The following is a 22674-nucleotide window of genomic DNA, read 5'->3' on the forward strand; positions in this document are numbered from 1 at the left end:
AACCTATGTAATTATCCATACACTTATAGGAGGAAGAGTAGATGAAGAGAAACTAGATACCCAGGCCTTTTTTTAAAAAAAAACACCTGGCCTGCTGTGTGCGATGTGGCAGTTGGGGGGTTGGACTCTGCTGACCCTGGGACCCGCTTCAATCCCTGACTCAGCCAAGACAACCACTGCCTGACCTTGGCCAAGTCACACGCTCTCAGCCTCAGGGGCAACCTTTCTCCCAACCTTACAATAGGCCCCCTTTGGGTCGCCATGAATGGCAAGAAGAAGGAGGCAGCCTGGGCCCTCTGCTCTTGCGATGTCCCAGGCCTGGCCTCGGAATCCCTCCTTTCTGTCCTGGAAAGCCACGGTTTGGCAAGAGAAGGGGAGGCGAGGCGAGGCTGGCCCCAGGGAGGCGCCTTGGGGCAAGAAGCGGGGCTCTGGTGGTGGCCTTTCTCCTGCCTGCCCGCCCGCCTGGCTCCCCTCCTTTCCGGGGCTGGGCTGCTGCTGCTGCTGCTGCTGCTGCTGCTCCTCCTCTTCTTGGCGGGCGGGGAGTTTGGCCAAGGGCCGCCGGAGGAGGGGCGGCGAGGGCCATAAAGGGCCGCCTTGGAGCGCCTGGCTCTTCGCTCTCGAGAGGCGGACGGCTCAGGCGCCCCGACAGGCTGCTCCTCCTCCGCTTGGCTCTTCTTCGGAGGGAGAGAAGCCAGCCTCCCCTCGCCTCCCCGGGACCGAGAGGGCTCCTGGCTGGGGCTCTTCTCCCCGGACTCTCTCCTCTTTTCGCGCCAGGACTTCCCCTCCTCCTCCTCCTTCCTTCGGAGGCAAGCATGAAGTCCGGGGGGCTGTGGGGGCTCTTGCTGGGGCTCTGCCTGGCCGCTCGCGGAGAAGAAGAAGCAGAAGCAGAGGCGGTGGCGCTGGTGGTGCCTCGACGGCTGCGGGGCTCCGGGCTCTACCTGCTGGAGGCCTTCGGGGAGAGCCTCCGCTTGGAGCTGCGGCCGGACAGCAGCTTCTTGGCGCCGGGGCTGACCCTGCAGTCCCTGGGACGCCGCCCCGGAGGCAAGGGCGGAGAGGCCCAAGCCCAGCAGCCCTCCTCTGCCGGGGCCTTGGGCCGCTGCTTCTTCTCGGGCCGCGTCAACCGAGACCCGGCCTCGGCGGTGGCCCTCAGCCTCTGCGGGGGGATGCGGGGGGCTTTCTACCTCCGCGGGGAAGAGTACCTCCTCCAGCCGGCCCAGGCCGCCTCCGCCTCGCCTTCCGACTCCGCTGCCCCCCTTCCAGGAGAAGGAGAGGGAGAGAGCCGGCTCCAGCCCCACGTCCTCAGGCGGCGCCCGAGAAGCAGCTCTCCTGCCCCGGGAGCAAGGGCCAAGTGTGAGGTGGACGGAGAAGGAGAAGGAGAAGGAGGAGAGGAAGGAGGGCAGCTGCAGGTGGAGGAGCCCAGGACTCGCCCAGGTGAGGCGCTCCCTCAGGAGACCCTTCGGGCAAGGAGCCACTGACTCCAACGCTAGGATTGTTATGATGATATTGTATTAGATGTAATAACTACATATGTTACATTATTATATCATATTATATATCATGCAGTATACATGTATGTGTATATATATATATATATATATAAGTTTATCTATTGTATTATTATATAATATATCATGCAACATATATATATATATATATATATATATAATTTTTATATTTTATTGAAATTATAATTACAGTTATTCAATGATATATTATTCAACCATTATTACTATTATTATAAAATAATTATTCAAGGTGGGCGTCAACCTACTAAAACAATTATTATACTATTATTATTATTATTATTATTATTATTATATTGGGTAAGTATAAAGAATCAGAATTGGACCCAAGCGCCCTCCCTGCCCCGTTCTGCTGGAGCGAAGGCTGCTGCTAAAGCCCCGCGGGAGGACATGGAGCCCCGGGGGGGGGGGAGGAGAGAGTCAGTGGGATGCTGCGTGGCGCGCATGCGCCGAGCTGAGCACTCCCCTCCTCCTCCTCTGAGGCTTTGGAATGGCCCAAGGCTACATTTCGACTTGCAGGGATGCCTTGGTTAGTCTGGAGTCAGGAAAGGGAAGGGGAGGAGGAGCTGGGAAAGGGAACTGGCAGCCCAGCTGGCACTTAAAGCACTTAGGTATCCATCCCAAAACTCCAGTTATTTGTTTATTTTACTTCATTTATATGCCACCTTTCTCCCAGGATGGGACCCAAGGCAGCTTGTTGTTGTTGTTGTTGTTGTTGTTGTTGTTGTTGTTGTTTGTTGTGTGCCTTCAGGTCGTTTCTGACTTGAGGGGAACCTTTCATGGCTTTTTGTGTTTTTTTCGGGCTATATGGCCATGTTCTAGAAGAGTTTCTTCCTGACATTTCACCAGCATCTGTGACTGGCATCTTTCTCTGAAGATGCCAGCCACAGATGCTGGCAAAACCTCAGGAAGAAACTCTTCTAGAACATGGCCATATAGCCCGAAAAAACCACAAAAAACTATGGATGCCGGCCATGAAAGCCTTCAACCTATCATGGCTTTTTCGGGGCAAGTTTCCTCCATGGGCTTTGCCATTGCCATCCTCTGAGGCTGAGAGAGAGTGACTCAGACAAGGTTCCCCAATGGGTTTGCATGACCAAGCCAGGATTCAAACCCTGGTCGCCCAGGGACCTAGTCCAATGCACAAACCAGTACTCTACGCTGGATCCCTTTTATTTATTTATTTATTTATTTATTTTTATTTCACACCATTTGTTATGCCTTCGTTTGCCTTCATTTTCATATCTCCCAAGATAAGACCCAAAGTGGATTCCAAAAACAGTAGATTGGAAATGTTTGGAATCATTTATAAAAAAAACTATAGGATTTGCAAAGGACTTAGAAGTCCCTCTCTATTCCATATGGCCCTGAACCAGCAGAGACCTCTCCCTCCCCAAACCATAGATCCCAGAATTCTGTAAAATGGAGCTCTGGCAGTTGTGGTATCAATGTTGTGGTGTCCGTTTGTGGTGAGTGGGGTGTGTCTACTTTCAGTAGCTTCCACTTTTCTTCCCATTCTTCCCATTATGAACAACTGTCAAACCAAACCCAGGACCGAGTGAGATCCTCAAAAGCGTATCTTTAGGTCTGATCCTAAGCATGTTGGTTTCAAAGTCCTGCATCTTGCAATAAATGTAATTTCCAAGTAGCTTTAAGACCAATTTCCAAATAGGCAGGCAAAGTACTAAGGTGCACAGTTATGATCCCTATGGCCCCATACAAACAGGCCAGAATAAAGCTGCTTTGGGTCACTTTAGAGGTATGCTGTTTAAATGATGCATGCGTCCTAAGAGTCTGGAACCTGCGCCAAAGCCACGCTCCAGTCCAGCCAAAGTATTTACTCCATTGCCCCTCCACAATGAAAGCCTTCAGCAAGGCAATCGCTTTGTAATTTAGTCAGAGGAATGCCCTTCATCTGATGAGAAGACCATTGTAAGGATGCTAAATATGAATGGAAAGGGCAGGCACTGAGATCCTAAAGGCAGTTAAAACATATAATTTACCGATCTTTTAATTTGGGACATAATCTCAGATGAAAGTATTGAGAAGGCTCTAACATTCAGCAGTTTGAAGAGAGCAGCTAAGTGGAATGTAATTAGAACTGCATAGCAGAGCACAAAGTCTGATTCTGTATATATTTTCAGGCAAATAAACTCCACTGGTTTAAATAAGACCTTTCTTCCAAGGAAATATGGATAGGGTTGTAGCTTTAATACAGCGTTTTTGGTCTAAGGGCACAATTAAGAAAAATACAGTTAGTAGACCTAAGCACCTTTTCAACAACAAGGGTGGGATCATACAGCCCTGTAGATATTGTTGAACTATAACTCCCATTGGCCTTAGCCACTGCATATCCACTGAACAAGAATGCTAGGAATTGCAGTCCAACAACATCTGGGGAAATGCATCAATTCCCACTCCTGCATGAAAAAGGAGGTTTGATTGACTTCTGAGTAAACAGGAATGTGCTGTACACATCTTCGGTGCAATGTGATTTAGTTAAAATAAATGAAAGGATTTAGTTCTTTGAGTCCTAAATATTGAAATGTGTTATCTGTGAACAATTTTGCACACAGTGTTCAATTAAAACGAGTTAAATGCTTTGATTCATAGACAATTCCATTAAAAGTCCATGAAAAAAATCCACTGAAAGCTATTCTTGGGGGGGAGGAATCAGTACTGAATCAAGTTTACTATATCCTTAAGTATATGCAGAGGAGGAGAGAAGCTGTTATTTGTTCATACAAAAGCATCCTAAATAGTGACCACTGCCTTACACTAAGTTCATTCATTGAAAAGAATATCCACAGCCAGTGCCTTGACACAGGTGCGGAAAAGGCGGTGAAGGAGGTTGCAGCCCAGGCAGTGCTTATGAATGAAGGCTGTTTAATATCTCATGCAGCCAATGAGAAGGCAGAGGAAAAGGCAGTTAAAGTAAGACAAGGGCACATTATTTGAAGCATAGAAAACAGTGCAGTGGGGTCACAAGAACTAGGTCACACAAGCAATCAAGGGCTTGGCAGAGACAGTTCTTCTTGCACTCTGCTTTCCACGTGGAGCCCCACCAATCTTAGTCAAGGGTTTTTGATACCCGGTGCCAGCATGACATAATCTGTAAGGTTTCATGATAGGAGAGGCGGGCCAGAGAGGAGATTTAAGGCTAGTCTTGCCTTTTTAGTTCTAGTTCAAGCTCTGCTTGGAATGTTTATTCCTGGTTACACATACATTCTTTTTCTTTTGTGTAATTCCAGTTTGTTTGTTTTTGTTTTGTTTTTTGGTAGTTTTTCAAAAGTGCCACTTTGTTGTTATGTGCTTTCAAGTCATTTTGAATGTATGGCAACTCTTAGGGGAACCTCTCACTGAGTTTTCTTGGAACGATTCTTCAGAGGGGACTTGCCAGTGCCATCCTCTGAGGTTGAGAGAGTGTGACTTGCCCAAGGTCACCCAGTGAGATGAATTCGAGCCACCAATGCATTTTTCTTCCAGATCCCCAAATTTTGGCATTCCAGTAATTTGTACCATCACTTTAGCATTTAAAATACAGTCTAGACATTTAAAGCAAAAAGGCAGCAAAGTTACCAAGGGAATACATACACAGCAAATAGAAGAGTTCTAGATGTCAACATTTTTGAGTGTCTTACTTTCTGCAGTGCTAGAAATTTAAGAACCCAAGGAAAATTTAATCGGAGGGGTTGGATTCTTATAAGAAAATATTGTTATTTTCTCCCTCTTATAGCTATACCCCTGTCAGGTGCTAAAGAAAGAAAAACTTGGGAGGGACCTCTCCATATTGTAAAGGGACGGTGACTTGGAGAAGCATCTCTAAAGTACCAGATGTAGATGTGTGTTTCAAGGAAATAATCTGAAACCTGTCTCCCAGCTTCCTCCATTATTAGCAATGGAGCAAGAATTCTCCAGCAGTGACTCTTCCTGTACTACACAGGCCAGGAATTGCAGGCCAAGAAATCATCTGTTGTGGTTATAAAGGTGTGCCATTTCTGGGAAAACAATGTGCATGGGCACACATAGGAATGTTGTGGACACATGTAATGCACATCAAAGCCACCTTGGATCCCACTTTGGGGGAAAAGGAGGGATATGTTCAGTAAATAAATAATAAACAAAGTGGCTCCATGCCATTGATGAGACTTTGGTCTAGTCCAGGGAGAGCCTTTTTTCCAAGGATTTGAATCTTTGCCCAAGCTTGTACTTGGAGATTTATTGGTGGAAGCAAAGCAGAATATACAGCAGTCTTCAGTGGAATCATTTCAGGGTAACCAATCAGAGGAATGGACTTGATGAACCATAAAGTGTTAACACTGTTAAGCCTTAAAAAGCCACATGCACACACACACGCAAGAATGCAACACTGTTGAGCTCCCACTTAAAATTCCTATCTCATCTTTGCCTTTAAAAATTGTTTATAGTTGCAGCTTTTGCTGCTGGTTTATTTGGCAGTTTATAGATTTTGAGAAGTAATCATGTTCTCAATTAGTAGTAATTCTATTTTTTTTAAAAATAACAGGAAATAGAAGCACAAGGAGGAAAAGGTTTGTGTCAAGCCCTCGCTATGTGGAAACCTTGCTTGTAGCAGACCAGTCTATGGCAGAGTTCCATGGCAGTGGATTGAAGCACTACCTTCTTACACTCCTGTCTGTGGCTGCCAAATTGTACAAGCATCCCAGCATCCGGAATTCCATTAACCTGGTTGTTGTGAAAATAATGGTCATCTATGATGAACAGAAGGGGCCAGATGTGTCTTCCAATGCTGCTCTCACCTTAAGGAACTTCTGCAACTGGCAAAAGCAACACAACCCTCCCAGTGACCGCCATGCAGAGCACTATGACACTGCAATTCTTTTTACCAGACAGGTAAGTGAATTAAAGCCCAGTGATCCTGCAGCCAGCACACTTTTGGTCCTGGACTAAAATTCCCAAAATCCTCTAACCAGCATATCAGCTAGTGAATCTGAAAGCTGTGGTCAAAGAAATTAACTTTTCTGATATCTGAAGAAATGTAACAAATAAAATTTCTTCCTTAAACCACCCATTCAGTGAATATATTTTTGGAAAAGCTTGGTAACATTTAAAACAAAATGGTGTTCTAAAATAAAATCGGTTCATTTATACTGTTCACAAGAATTATTTCTGAGGTCTTTAGCACCAGAGAGTTCATTCATGGATTGATCAGGCACACTCTCGGTTCAGTTCTTCCAACCTTTTCAAATTAAATGCCACATTTTATTCTTTGCTTATTTTTTATTAATTTCATATATACCTTGCTTTTTCCTTGATGAACTCAAGGTGACATGCATAGCTTCCACCTACATACACACACATTTTATCCTCATGACCACTTAGAGACATAGAACAGGCTGAGAGAGAGAGAGAAATAAGATCATCCAGTGAGCTTCACTTCTTAGTGAGAGCTAAAATCCATCTCTTCCAAAGCTTAGACCAGCATTCTGACCAGCTGCATTTTCCTGAGACATTATTGTGCACTTAAAAATAAGGCACAAAAATAATGCATAATATGCCAAATTCAACAATCAGTTTTCTTCTATTTAAATTAGCAATGCAGTAAGCTAAAGAGGGGAATTTTGTGGCTCTCTGGGGGCTGAATCCTCTTGCCAATCATAACTAGAATGGATCCATTAAACCACTTGTTGAATAGTGAGACAACACTTGCTATACAATGGGTCTGTCCTAGCTGATGCTATCAACATTTTCCATACCTAGAAGTTGTTGGACTGTAACTTCAGTCAGCTGTAGCTGTCATAGCCAGTGGTGAGAAATGCTGGGACCTACAGGTTCATACAGTTCCCACTTCTGCTCTAAGGGAAGTGATTTATCCACCTTGAACCAGTTCACAAGACGTTACAGATAGGTCTTCGTTGGCACACAAGTGTAAGATGTAGGTTGGAAAGACTGTCTTCGACTGAATTGAGGGGTTATTAACCAACTGATAATTGAAAATATCTGAATAGGAACCAGGCACTACTGAATTACATACATAATATGTGGCAAGTTTGCAGTTGTTTGGTGCAGCAAAGTGATATTATTCCTTGGTGCAAGTCCTTGTGTGTCTTCCAAGAAAGAATTATCTTTATACCTGTTGAAATACTGCATATTAATGTTCTTTCCATAAGGAGAGGCAGTTTGCCAAAGTAAGAGTTTTTTCCTGCCAAAGTTAAACTCCTGACCTAATTAATAATGGAACTGGTTCTTTTCCTTATGTAGGATCTCTGTGGTGCCAAGACATGTGATACACTTGGGATGGCTGATGTGGGAACTGCTTGCGATCCAAACCGCAGTTGCTCTGTCATAGAAGATGATGGCTTGCAAGCTGCTTTTACAACCACTCATGAATTAGGTAATTGAGATTCAGGGGAAATCTGTGGCAAGCTTATTTGTTTTAAAAGATGCATTATATATATTGCTATATATTTAAGGTATTAAATCAGCAGAGTTCTTCCTGTTACTGTGGTCTAGCTCTCATTGAGGTACATATTGTAATGATCTTCAGGAGTGAGGTGCTTGTGGATTCAGTTCTGGGACCAGGTGGTGGCTGACCACTTGACCATCCAAAAGGCCTGAGGATTCATCCCCCCCACATGTTTGTGTGTACCTAAGTGTTTTAAAAGAGTAAAGCCCCCCAAAATGAACTCATTCAGATTGTAAGCATTCATTTCCCTCACCTTACCCAACCCTCCAAAATAGATGAATAGCTTTCTTTAACATTAACAAAGAACACTTTGCCCCCCACACCAACATACATACACACACACACACAAAGAAAAATTACTTTTGTTTAAATTTTAGCACTCAGATAGTGTTTTCTCTGTGAGAAAGTAAATACATATACTTAGTTCTGGGATCTAAAGTAAATTAAACTTTCACTGATATGAATGGAATTGACTGCAGATAGGCTCACTTAGGGTCAGGCTGCCATTCTGTGCATATTTACTCGAAAAAAATGTCCCACTTTAAATTGATCTTGATTTGGGATACAGCCTGTAATAAGCAGTGCTCTTCTCATCTATCTTTTGTTTTCACTGAAGCAGTGTTTGAAAATCTGGGTCCTATTTGTAGGGATTGAAAAGTGCACTTTGGTTTCATTCAGAGAAAACTCTTAAGTTTAAATTACCAAACAGACATTTTTTAAAAAGAAATATAGAATTTTATTTTTAAAGTTGGCATATATTTTCAATAGCAACTGTTAAAATGGTGTTCTACCAACCCTGACTTACTTTATTTGTTTGTTTGTTTTATCCCACATTTTTCCCAGATTGGGAATCTTCCCCTTCACTATTTTATTTTCACTAGATATGCCAGTATAATATCCCAAAATGTGACCATTCTTTTGCAGCAATACATATTATGATAAATAGAAGCATATATTTATGACTGGGTACAAAGAATGGCAGATCAGACAGGAGTATATGATTTCAAAGTACTTTAATGTATATGGAAGATATTACAATTTTTCCTCACCTTTACTGTTTCTTTTTTAAAGGCCATGTGTTTAGTATGTCCCATGATGATGCAAAGCAATGTGCTGGTATTAATGGCATAAACAGAGACTCCCACATGATGGCATCTATGCTTTCCAATTTGGATCGAAGCCAGCCCTGGTCTCCATGCAGTGCTTATATGATTACTACATTTTTGGATAATGGACATGGTAAGTTGTACTTTTTCTTTTCTGACATCCAGAATCTGAGGAATCCCTGATCATGCTGCTAGGAGATTCTGGGAGTTTAGTAAAGAAAAAAGTAACATTTCCCTAACTAAAGTAACTTTTACATTATTATGGTAGCTAAATGGAGTCATCATATTTATGTGCAGTGTGTGTCTGAATACTAAATACTAAGGTATTTAATAAAAAGTGGTATTTTCATGTACTACCAATAAAGTTCATGAACGCATTTGGCCAATAGAATGAGATCACAAAGTGTACAAGCTGGGCCTTGGGATAGCCTTGCATTGAAAGAACATCTCTTCTTTCATGTTTTTGGGGAACAGGATCTTAGAGTCTGTCCTTAGTGTTCCCAGGTAGAGCTGCAAGATTCTGCTTGATACAGTACATCTGCGCCATACTATATGCACTATATGTGGCTTCGAGCTTATGCTGAAGTTGCGTGACAATTAAAGAAATGGCATGCATGCCAATGGCGCACGCACTACCCCGCACCGTGAACATGCGCCCCATTGTTTGCAAAGGGGTGTGAGCATACATCAATTTCCCCTTATGCAGGAGGATCCAGAACAGATCCCTCACGTAAGGAAAGGGCCTGCTGTACATTCAAGAGATACTAGTGAGGGTAGGCAATACTTTACTAAATCATGATGAATTAAATGGAGCAATAATCTGACTTAGTATATAGCCATATATAATCTTCCTTTCCACTCATTCTCTCACTGATTTTCACAACAATGCTTTAAGGCCAGTCAGTGTTGCATAATGGAATATCAGAATTAAGAGCTAGCTCACAGCTATCTCTGAATTCATGGCTCTACAGGCATTTAGTTGGATTTTTTTAATGTCTAAATCTAATACTGTATTCACTGCATCATACTGCATTATATAAACAAGAATGGGCAAAATGCATCCCCCCTAGATGATTTTCCTCTAGCTCATAGACCATGGAACAAGGATAGGGGTGCTTGAGCCCCACTCCACTCCACAAAATCAGGCAGGAAGGATCAGAACATCAAGACTCTTGTGCAGTTGAACTCACTGAGTGCTCTAGTTTATAGCCCTATTTGCATTTGCTTAATAGGGCCTTATATATATTATTCTTTCCGTGATACATTAATTTTATGTTTTATACAATTTTATAATTTTTCATTTATTATTTTGTCATTTTCTTTAACATTGTTAACTGTTTTAGCTGGCAGTATTATGATTATGATTCCCTGTACTCTGTGTTTTTACTGTTTTGTAAAATACATACATATGAGTACACAAAATTCAACCAGTCTTGAGTCTGCCCTCTCCCCCACTTTAAAAACAGTCTGTCCTTCGTCCAACATTTCTGTAGTGGCTATGGCTGGTGGGAGCTTCAATCCAACAATATATGGCAGGTTACACTTTTCCTACCCTTATTTGAAGAAAACACAAATTATGATTCCGTGACAAGCTAATTTTGTAACAAAGTTTCTTTTCATTGTTTTTCAGGTGAGTGTTTGCTGGACAAGCCTCACAAGCCTATTCAGCTCCCTTCTGATCTTCCTGGAACATTGTACGATGCCAACAGACAATGTCAGTTTACATTTGGAGAAGATTCCAAGCATTGTCCTGATGTGGCCAGCACATGTACAACTTTGTGGTGTACTGGCACCTCTGGTGGATTACTTGTGTGCCAGACTAAACATTTCCCTTGGGCTGATGGCACCACTTGTGGAGAAGGAAAGTGGTGTGTGAATGGCAAGTGTGTTAACAAAACAAACAAGGAGCATTATGATGTAAGTAATTTTTTAAAAAGTTAAATGTAAATAGTATGCATCAGGAGTAATTATGTGTACAAATAGCTGAGAGTTATGGCTAAACTAAAAAAGATATTCTGGGCCATCCATGTTTCAATGTTTAGGGCAACCTAAGCATTTTTGTTATAATTTTAACCTAGTGTAACAGTGTGTTTTCTCAGAACAAAGGGGCAAAGCAGACCCTCCCCTTTGCGCCAGTGTCGGGGTGACGTCTGAACACGGCATTTAGATGCCACATGCTCTGATACTGCCAGGAAACTACATGGTTGACCTCACGTGCAGCAGTTTTATGGAGTTTCAGCAGCACAGTGTTTACATGCGCTGTAGCACAGAAACACTGAAAAGCCACGACAGCAAAGCCAGCTTTTTCCTGGCTCAAAAAGGAATGGCTTTTTGCCACTTCCTTTTGAGCCGGGAAAATGCTGGATCAGGGCATGTGGTTGCTGTGGCCCTGATCTGGTGATTAAAGGAGCAGCGTGATGCCACTCCTTTGAGGCCATCTGTTTTGCCCCAAGGTTTTATCAGTCTTAGTTGCTAGTAAGTGTGTACAGTATGTGGTCTAATAATATGTGGAGAAATAGTGTAGCATCACACATTTTTAATGCTTCACAGGACTGTAAGAGAACCAAAGGGACTAAGCTAGTAAGGAGAGGGTGAAACTGTGTCCCTACACTTTTCTAGCACATTTTGGACTCTTGCACAACAAATGCATTCTTGCAGTTCAGAAGTACATGCATAAGAAGTTCTCTGAGAACTGCTTACACAGGTTACTTACTACTTACATAAGCCAGTTACACAAATGTAAATCATCAACAGATTTCTGAAGTTTTGCTGTGTATAGTTTGTTTTGTTGTGTGAGGCCTGTTACAGACAGCCAAAATAAAGCTGCTTCGAGTCACAGTGGAGGTATGGTGTTTCAATGATGCATGTGTCCTAAGAGTCCAGAAGCCTCACCAAAGCCACGCTCCAGTCTTTAGGGCTGGAGTGTGGCTTTGGTGCAACTTCTGGACTCTTAGGACGCATGCATCATTGAAACACCATACCTCCACTGTGACTCGAAGCAGCTTTATTTTGGCTGTCTGTAACAGGCCTATATGTTCAGTTATAAGCTCTACCATGGACCTTTCATACCTGATAGGTCAAAGAGTTTGGAAAGTAACTTGTTTGAACAACAAGTGCAAAAATTCCCAGTGAGCCTGGCCATAGAGCATGCTATTTAGGGATTAATGGCATTATAAAATAAATAAACAATAAGACTACAGTCCAACATTTCTTATTTTTAATGCTTTTTTTGAAAATATTTTAAAATATGTGTTTGTTTCTGTGTTTCCAAATGTAGACCCCTGTCCATGGAGGCTGGGGCTTATGGGGACCTTGGGGAGAGTGTTCAAGGTCATGTGGTGGTGGAGTGCAGTATTCACTGAGAGAGTGTGACAATCCAGTTCCAAGAAATGGAGGGAAATACTGTGAAGGCAAGCGAGTACAATACAGATCCTGTAATATTGAAGACTGTCCAGACAATGGAGGTAACTTTTTACAGGGAATTTCATAATGGTTAAATAAAACCCCAAGTCATTGTAATATAATAAATGAAAGATGGCCTTCCAGTGCCTAAAACTGTATTTTCTGTTTGCAGGCAAAACATTCAGGGAGGAACAGTGTGAGACCCACAATGATATTTCCAAATCTCATTTTGGAACTGGGCCTGCAGTGGAATGGACACCTAAGTTTGCTGGAGTGTCTCCGAAAGACAGATGCAAACTTGTTTGTCTTGCAAAAGGCACTGGTTATTTCTTTGTTCTTCAACCTAAGGTGGGTGTAAATGTGGATGTGTGTATGATACATATAAAAAGTTTTAAATATGATGTTGTCTTTTATGACTGTTGAGGTTGAGGAAAGAGGCAGTCTAATATTAAACTTAACCTTGCATTAAAATGACTGTACTCTTATACAGTGCACCCTTGTTTTACGCGAGGGATCTGTTCCGGACACACACACCCATGTAAAACAAAAAACACGTATGCTCGCAGCGGTGTGTGGTGGTGGCACACATGCTCAGTGGGCGCATGTACAATTGTTTCTTCTGGCGCATGGTGCCGGAAGAAACACCAACTCTTTCAGCATATGCTGAAAGCAGTGTATAATGCCCCCGCATATGATGTGGGCACACTGTAATTCCTCTTGCAATTTAATTTAAACAATGTAAAAAAAATTGCATGCATAGTCATTCCATTTCTGTATCTGATTCCTGGTGTTCAAATATGAGATTTGGTAATCTATTTCAGCTTGTTCACAGCTAGATCTGTGAGGTTTTCTGAACTGTACTTATAAACTACAGTAGTTCTGGTTTACTTTTTATATATTGGACACCAGTTAACCACAAAAACTACAAAAAGAGAGAAAACTGCAGCATTTTACAGTCAATGGGTGCAAAAGTCAAGCTCCTTTTTTTTTATTTAGTGGACCAGTTAATTATATGCTTGAACTTCTGTTGAAACCAGAGAGTTAATAATGCTTAATCAACTGGATTAGTTCCCACTGTTTTTAAACACAGTGATAATGTTGTAACCCTCCTTCATTCCCCCGTGAAAAGGCAAGCTATAAATAAAATTATATTATTCAATTTTATTATAATCTTATCACATTTTCTATATGATGGATTTTTTTGTTTTGTTTTTATTTTTATAAAGGTGGTGGATGGAACCTTATGTAGCCCAGATTCCACTTCAGTCTGTGTCCAGGGACAATGCGTAAAAGCTGGATGTGATCGCATTATAGGCTCCAATAAGAAGTTTGATAAATGTGGAGTCTGTGGAGGCAATGGGTCTTCTTGCAAGAAGGTGTCTGGGATGCTGTCTAGTTCCAGGTGCACTTTTAAACTTTTGCTGTGTTCTTTGAACCTGCTCGATAGCATGCACATGTATTTCCACTAAAATTGTAAAACAGTTATATTCAGTTTAGGGACTACTGTATATACTCGACTATAAGTCTACCTCATGTATAAGCAGAGGGCAAGCTTTGGGGCAAAAATATGGATTTTGACATGACACATGGCTAGGTTGAGTGTAAAACTTGGAGGCTTCTTCAGTGTGTGTATGCAAGTGGCAAAAGGAAAGCAGCAATCAATATGAGGTTTCAGTGTTTCAGCCTTCACTCCTGAGACAGGGAAGCATGTGACAGGAGAGAGACTGTTAAACAAACAGCAATCAATCAATCACCAAGGACTCTATCTGCTTGGCTCAGGACAGAAAGTTGCATGGGGCAATCTGAAAGAGCTGGTATCACATTACCATACTGACCCATAAATAAGTTGACCTAAGATTTTGGTGTCAATTTTTGGGCATAGGTTTTTAGACATATAGATGAGTATATACTCTAAGTATTGCCTTATAAAATTAACTACATAGTGGAGGTATACAGCAGTCTTCCTTATCTTGGTGATCTTCAGGTTTTTTGGACTACCTGTAGGTCTTGGCAGTGTGGTCATGGATGATAAGAGTTGTAACCCAAAATACCTTGAAAGCACCAAGTTGAAAACTCTGGTGATGGACCTATCATCATCATCATTATCATCATCATCAGTTCAGCCTGTCTCCCAGTAATGTCACTCAAGGCAGCTAACAACATATTTAAAACAATACAAATTAAAATCTATGCAAAAACATTAATGTATCAATTTAAGATTTAAAAAACTATTGAACAATTGATAATATTAAAACATTAGGCATTAAAATGTTAAAAATCATTAAAAGTCTATATACAAACTTTAAAAACAGCACCAAACAGCATTAAAAACCCAACTCTAATAAGTTTGTAAAAGCCTGATGGCATAAAAATATTTTGATTTGTTGAAGGAAAGAGAGCAAAGACAGAGCAATCCTGGCTTCTCTTGGGTGTAAGTTCCAAAGTCTGGGAACAGCCACAGAACAGCCTTGTTCCCATCAAATGAGCCTGAGAAGCTGCTGGGATAGAGAGAAGAGCCTTGCCAATGATCTTACAGCTCTAATGGGGCTCATAAAGGAACTATGAAGATTCGATCTAAGTTCTTGTATTTGTTGTGATTTTTTGAATACACAATGAAATGCTTGGAAACTCAGCTGCTTCTCTTTTTCTCCTGTAGACCTGGTTATCATGATGTTGTGGTGATTCCAGCTGGAGCAACAAATGTGGAAGTTAAGCAACGCAATCCCAGGGGTGCAAGACAAGATGGTAGCTTCCTTGCTATAAAAGCTGCTGATGGCACTTACATTCTCAATGGTGACTATACACTATCAACGCTGGAGCTAGACATTACCCATAAAGGCAGTGTTTTAAGATACAGTGGCTCATCTGCCTCTTTGGAAAGAATTCGTAGCTTCAGTCCTCTGAAAGAACCGTTAACAATACAGGTCCTTACTGTGGGTGATTCATTTAGACCTAAAATCAAATATACCTACTTTATGAAGAAATCAGTACAGCCAGGCTCTGAGAAACCTTCCAGTAAGAAGACTGAATCATTCAATGCTATCAAGGAGACAATTTCATCTGAATGGATTTTTGAAGAATGGGGGGAATGTTCTAAGTCATGTGGTACTGGTTGGCAGAGAAGGTCTGTAGTATGTAGAGACCTTAGTGGACAGCCTTCCACTGACTGTGCAAAAGAACTCAAGCCCAGTGATGTCCGCCCATGTGCAGACACACCATGTCCGCGGTGGCAGCTGGGAGACTGGTCATCCTGTTCTAAGACATGTGGAAAAGGTTTCAAGAAGAGATTAGTAAAATGTCTTTCCTTTGATGGTGCGGTAATGTCACATGAAAGTTGCGAACTTTCAAAAAAGCCTAAACATTTGATAGACTTTTGCAATGTTACAAACTGCAGCTAAACCAGAACAGGTTGGGAAAGCTAAATATATATTATATATTATTTTTCAAACCAAAGCACTGAAAATGAGAGTAGCAACTGTAATTAATATGAGAAAATTCATAGTGGATTTACTGAGATGGGACAGTGCAAATAATGATAGATAGTGTTGAATCATAACAAACCACATTGTTAACTGAAAATCTGATCAAATGACAAGAGAGTCACTAGCTGTTTCATTTTTAGCAGATACAGTCCTAAGGCATTACAGTTTCCTCCTTTAAGTCTGTTAAAAATTAAACAAAATAATAGGCAGCAAACGCAAGTTTAAACAAACATTTTGATCTCTTAGTGAGGACTGGGGTTAGCCTTCTTGTTTGTTTTTTTTTTTAAACTTCTGGTTTTTGTGTTGTGGTACTGATAAAATCATTTTCTTGATCAAAGTTGGAGAGGGAAAGACAGTTTTTCTCCAAGCATAAATATTAGTTGGGTGTTGCCTACCTCACAAAGAAAACACAACCACACTATTTGAAAAAAAATCTTAAACTTTATTTTCATGGCTGCTATCATTTTAGAAAATAGGGTTGGTTTTTTTATTTAACAGTAAGATTATGTTTTCCATCAGGAAGTAAGCAAGTACAGTCATGGCTGCTTGTTCAGTCTCCTGATGATTAGAATGTAGTGCTCTGAATGGCTAAAGTAACAATTAATGATTTGATTTAATGAGATGTCTTTTCTTTTCAGCTGTTACACTCTGCCTGCAGAGTTAAAATGGTAACAACTCCAAAGCCACATACTGTTCTTGTTGGCCTGGACTTGTGTTCCTTTTGTGTGTGTTTGTGCTTCATGCCTCATTTGCTCAAAAGCACTCCAGTGAAATCATGTTTAGCACTGGAGCACCTGCATGTGTTTGGTTTCTTTGTGAAATCTAGGTTCTTCATGAAAATGTAATCTTAATATGCTGCCATTTGTGATACAGTAACACCTTATCAGTCTGTAGCCTTGCTTTGTACTGGTATTAGTAACTTACTATTCTTCAGTAACACACTATCTACTACAGATGGATGAAAATCTCTTAATTGACAGCACCCAATCATTTTATACTGCTCAAGACACTTGTAAGGCAGGGAAGATGAAGCTGATGGATAGCAGGTCCATCCACAGCAGTATACCTGCATATTTTTTTTAAAAAAATGTATGTGCTAGGCTATAGATAATGAGAAAATATGGCTCTCCATATGTATATAGTAAAATATATTACTATTGGGGATACATACTTTATAAGTATTTTTAAATTCCCTTCTGAGAAGGGTTATAATTGGTAATAAATGCATATAATGAACCTATTTATTTTTATATTTCTTGTCTAATATGATCTCCTAAGTTATCACTTTTTTAAAAAAGAAGATGTATAACAAGGATAGAGTATTTATGCAATATAATATGATACTAGAGATAATAAACACTATGAATTTTGGAAACTGCGTGGAGTTTTTCTTTCTTTGATATGAACGGCCATATGTTTATAAAAAATGCTATTGTGAAGTTTATCAATGGCTATGACTTAATCATAATTCATTATAGCTCTTCACACTATAGGGGTATCAGTATAGGAATGATCGAAATTAGAAAAGGGTTTTGTTTTTGTTTTTTGCGATGACAATTTCCAATCATTATAGCCACTGATCATGCTCATAGGGTTTGGGCTTTGTTTGGGGTTTTTTAAAAGCTGTAGTGCAAACATAACTTCATCACACAATGGAGCTGACTTGAGGCCTTTTGGCTCTCATGCCCTGTTGGCATGTGCCATCCATAACACCTAGCTTGTTATTGGGTACAGAAGATCTGGGTCCCTATCAAAATCAAGCCTTCATGCTGAGAAACATATTCAAGCTTAGATAAGCTACCTAACTACATGGCCAGTCATTCAGATAAGGCATTTTGTAGTATTGAATCCATTTGTTTTCAACACATCAGTGAATGTCTTGCTGTGGAAAAGTGGATAATATTTGATCCCTTGAGTTGCTTTACCTGAACAGCCTGCTAAAAGAAGCAGTTTCTGTACTTTTGTATTTCAGTCTGCCATTGTACTGCTAATCAGGAATGTAGTCCACAATCAGACTTCTCTGACTGGTGATTCTAAGTAGAAACACTTAACCACTTTTAATGCCAGTGTGATGAAAACTAGAATGTGTTATGGGTTTAAAATTTTTAAAAAAAAATCAGTGTGCAAGTATTTTAATTGTATTATATTTAATTCACACTTACATATACAATTCTATGAGATAAATCTAGGATTTGCTTTCACATATTCAGAAGAATCCCACACATATGAGGTGGTACCCCTAACACTGCAGTTCATCCCCAGGGTTGCTAGCATTTTTATACACAATGAGGGGTGCCATAAGTGAGGGTGCTGATAAGTCTGTTTCTACTAGTCCAGTTGCCTGCTCCTAAATCTCAATCCAGCTCTACATCTTGATCTGTTTCAATATGGTTTCAGGCCAAGATACGGCATTGAAAAACTTCTACCCTATTTCATTAGCTTTATCAAAAAGGGACAGGAAATATGCACCTCTTGAAACTTCTTGATCTCTCAGCTTTTGATAGCCATCAAATATGGTATCTTATTGGACCAGCTCTGCCCTGGGCTTGGGAGACATGGTGATGCAATGGTTCTGCTGCCACCCCAAGGATAAGTTTCAGAAAGTAGCATTGGGCCTCATGACATTTGGGCTGTGGGGTCCCAGAAGCTCTCATTTTTTTCTCCTATGCTCTAACATCCATATGAAATTCTGGGTGAGGTTGGCTAAAGTTTTTGAGAGCTCATCATCTGCATGATGACACCCAACTCTATTTCTTTGTCATCCAGAGTTAAATGAGGCTGTGCTAGTGCTGAACCATTATCTGAAGAGAAGCTGTTGGTAGGTGATTTTAACCATGGAAAATAGGTATTCAACTAGTTCTGGATGGAGCTGTACTCCTGGGGGTGGGGAAACAGATTCTACAAAAAACAGGTTAAATCAGCAACTAGCAACTCAATGACTATGTCAACACTAGCATTACTATTCCACTAAGCACATTTTCTATTAAATGTACGTATGTTTTATAATCCATCTCTGTTTTAACATTTTCAGATGCTATTTTCTAAAAGTCAGTGTCCTCAGGTTTCCTGATTAATATCCTCCGTCTATATAAAAATTAAAAATAAAGGGCACACACATCCCAAAATGAATGTGGGACAGGATGGGAATCAAAGGAGGGATCTCAACTGGAGCTAGAAAACATTACTGGAAGGAGCCTAGTCTGTAAATTACTGAAAAGTTCCATTGAAAAGTTCTGAGACTAAGTTTGCAAAGAATATCATAAAAGGGTGACTAGCTGATTGCTTGCATGTTTTGTATTTATACACCATCTTTCAACAGAATCCTAGGGCAGGTCACACTATTCAATATAGCTTTATAAAACCAATTAAAATGTTCAGCAGACAGCTAGCACCAAACATTCCATATATTTCCCCCTCCCCACCCCCATGCTTACTCTAATATATAGGCCCACCTATTCTAATCTAAAGGTCTATTTGAAAAGTGTGTATTCATCTGGTACTGAAAGCTGGACAAAGCTGATGCCAGTCCAACCTCTAGGAAGAGAGTGTTCAACTCTTGGAGGGCGCTGCCAAGATTTCCAGGTTTTGTTAGGTGATTGTGGTGCGGTACAAACCGCCCCTTAGGGGCGGCCTGCACCCGCCCTTTTTCTCACTGGATTGGGGCCAGGGCAGCCTCACCAGCCACACAGAGGCCCCAACCCAGTGCTTTTCAGGACCATGTAAGTGGCAAAATGCCACTTCTCCATAGTCCCGAAAAGAGGTGTCCTTGGGGCTGCCTTCTCCCATGGCTTCATTCCTATGGCCGTCTGTTTGCCACGCAGGAACAAAGCTTGTGGTGCCGCAACAAAAAGGGGCTGCCTAGAGCAGCTCCTTTGTTGCGGCACCGCAACCAGGAAGTGACACCGTTATGATGCCACTTCCTGTGCACCACGTTTGGGCACTCAGCGGCGGTGCTGGCGTCATGGCAGCCCCCATGTAGATGGAAGGCTGCCATGATGCCGGCGCAGTTCCGTACTAAGGGTAGGGACGTGCGGATGGTGCGCGTTCCCTAACCCCAGTATTGGTGCGAGTACACCACTTTATGGCGGTCTGTACCGTGCCTGTGTAACTCAAAAGTTATCCTATCTCAATTCACTAGTAGGAAAGGAGACTCCTTTAGCTACTAGTGCTCAAGACATTTAGGACGTTCTGCATGAAAACAAATACACTGGATTGGTATCATTACCAAATTAACAGCCAATGTCATTTTCTTAGTTGATGCACCTCTGATACTGTACTGTGAAGGATAGTTGTTTTCTCCTTTAACGGAGTACCCAGTCCTGGATAATGGCAATAGAGGAATTATTATCAAGAAAGAAAGAAAGAAAGAAAGAAAGAAAGAAAGAAAGAAAGAAAGAAAGATGGTCGTCTTCAGAACATACTTTCTTCTGGCCTTTTAATGCAATTTTATTTATTTGAAATATGAATCAGGATAATGGTTTGTGTCAGGCAGGAAAGTCCCTGCAGTATTATTTGGCCATAACCCTTACAAGAACACATCCAAGAAAACACACAACCGCTACTTGGCAACTTTAAGAGTAGGCATGAAATTTTAGAGCAGTGTACATGTACAAATCTTGCATGAAACAATGTGGAATTTAAGCCTGCTGAGGTCATGCACTTTCAAGCTCCAAACATCTTCTTCTTGTTTAATAAACAGAGCTTTATTTTGTGCAGCCTGTGTCAGCAGTTGGGCTGGTTTGGTGCCACATAAGGACAATTATTAAGTTTGCTAAAGTCAGATGTTCGCCATTCTGGTGCATTTATATTCTACTTCTTTGGAGTTGCTTTCTTAGAATAATATATTGTTTTTAATTACTATGGGCCTGCGGTACAGATGTTGCTTGCTGCTCAAGATGTTTAACCCACACTTTATAAGCTCTGGTCATATCTTGCCTTTTTTCTTCACTTTACCTCTTTCTGTCTAAAATGCTGCTATCAGCAAAGGGTAACCATATTGGCATGTTTCAGCCAAAGCAACAAAGTGTCACCTTAAAGGCCAACCCATTCATTATGGAATGGTTTTGGTGGACCACTGGCCTAATCAGCAGGTTCATGAAGTGCGCCACTGACAATATTATCCACAACACTAGAAATTGAATACATCTACTTGTCTTAAAATGTGTTTGATAATATTTATTGTCAGCAATGCCCTACTTTATTCTACATTGAACAGACAAGCCAGCCTCTATGCCAGAGGGAGGCAATATGTAGCAAGGATGGCTTCATGCACTCCTGTTTGTAGCCATCTTGCAGGACTCTCTGGGCCAGAAAGACCAGCTGATCCCTCTTGTACTTCTTTTGTAACATAATTTTATCATATCAAATTAGCTCTCCCAGTGACACTAACAAGATTACTGCACTACAGTCTTATAGTGCCACTATCCCACTTTCACTGATCCAGCTGCCTCCTGCTGCATTCTGGGATTTGCAATTTAAGGAGGGACATTTAGAATTTTCAGCCAGATTGCTGTTAGGCCTCAATGAATTACAAACCCCAGAATGCAGCAGGAGGCAACCAGAGCAGTAAAAGTAGAATAGCAGCACTATAAGGATGTAGTACACAGGACTGGGAAGTAGTGGTGATTTGGGGATTACTCCTTGTCCTACTCCAGAGTAACTGCAAATTACTCCTACTCCTATTATACTCCTCAATAAAAATATTTCATCATTGCCACATCTGGCTGCTTTTCAGAATTCTGATTATATGGTAATCACTAATCAGAGATCCCTTCCCCAGCAGAATCATAGAGTTGTAACAGACTGCAAGGGCCATCCAGTCCAACCCCCTGCCATGCAGGAAATTTAAATCAAAGCATCCCTGACAGATGGCTATTCAGCCTCTGTTTAAAGACCTCTAAGGAAGGAGACTCCACTACACTCCGAGGGAGTCTGTTCCACTGTCGAACAGCCCTTACTGTCAGGAAGTTCTTCCTAATGTTGAGGTGGAATCTCTTTTCCTGTAGATTGCATCCATTGCTCCGGGTCCTAGTCTCTGGAGCAGCAGAAAACAAGCTTGCTCCCTCCTCAATAGGACATCCCTTCAAGTATTTAAACAGGGCTATTATATCACCCCTTAACCTTCTCTTCTCCAGACTAAATATCCCCAGCTCCCTAAGTCGTTCCTCATAGGGCATGGTTTCCAGACCCTTCACCATTTTAGTTGCCCTCCTTTGGACACACTCCAGTTTCTCAATGTCCTTTTTAAATTGTGGTGCCCAGAACTGGACACAATATTCCAGGTGGAGCCTGACCGGAGCAGAATAGAGTGGCACTATTACTTCCCTTGATCTAGACACTATACTTTTATTGATGCAGCCTAAAATCGCATTGGCCTTTTAAACTACTGCATCACATTGTTGACTCATGTTCAACTTGTGGTCTACATGGACTCCTAGATCCCTTTCACATGTTGTTTCGTTCAGCCAGGTGTCCCCCATCCTATATCTGTGCTTTTCATTTTTCCGCCCTAAGTGCAGTACCTTACATTTCTCCCTGTTGAAATTCATTTTGTTAGCTTTGGCCCAGCTTTCTAATCTATTAAGGCCATTCTGAATTTTGATCCTGCCCTCAGGGGTATTAGCTACTCCTCCTAATTTGGTGTCATCTGCAAATTTGGTCAGTATGCTCCCAATTCTGTCATCCATGTCATTGATAAAGATGTTGAATAACACTGG

The 22674-nt window shown here is 41.3% G+C and overlaps 1 protein-coding gene across 1 annotated transcript; it reads left to right on the forward strand.

Moving 5' to 3' along the window:
• Nucleotides 1-802: 802 nt before the first annotated feature.
• Nucleotides 803-17299, forward strand: ADAMTS1 (ADAM metallopeptidase with thrombospondin type 1 motif 1). Its single transcript, XM_089512150.1, has 9 exons — nt 803-1431; nt 6049-6395; nt 7764-7896; nt 9040-9207; nt 10705-10991; nt 12352-12538; nt 12649-12824; nt 13703-13878; nt 15133-17299. Exons 1-9 carry the CDS (start codon nt 813-815, stop codon nt 15872-15874), a joined length of 2835 nt encoding a protein of 944 aa, XP_089368276.1. The 5' UTR covers nt 803-812; the 3' UTR covers nt 15875-17299.
• Nucleotides 17300-22674: the final 5375 nt, after the last annotated feature.

Source organism: Sceloporus occidentalis, unplaced genomic scaffold, assembly GCF_023333645.1.
Source record: "Sceloporus occidentalis isolate IW3139 unplaced genomic scaffold, rSceOcc1.0.p SCAF_2, whole genome shotgun sequence".
Classification (NCBI taxonomy): domain Eukaryota; kingdom Metazoa; phylum Chordata; class Lepidosauria; order Squamata; family Phrynosomatidae; genus Sceloporus; species Sceloporus occidentalis.

Coding starts and splice junctions, on each gene's coding strand:
- ADAMTS1 (XM_089512150.1), top strand. CDS start 813: ATGAAGTCCGGGGGGCTGTGGGGGCTCTTGCTGGGGCTCTGCCTGGCC. Junction 12,825..13,702: donor TCTTTGTTCTTCAACCTAAG/GTGGGTGTAAAT, acceptor ATTTTTATAAAG/GTGGTGGATGGAACCTTATG. Junction 13,879..15,132: donor GGGATGCTGTCTAGTTCCAG/GTGCACTTTTAA, acceptor TTTCTCCTGTAG/ACCTGGTTATCATGATGTTG.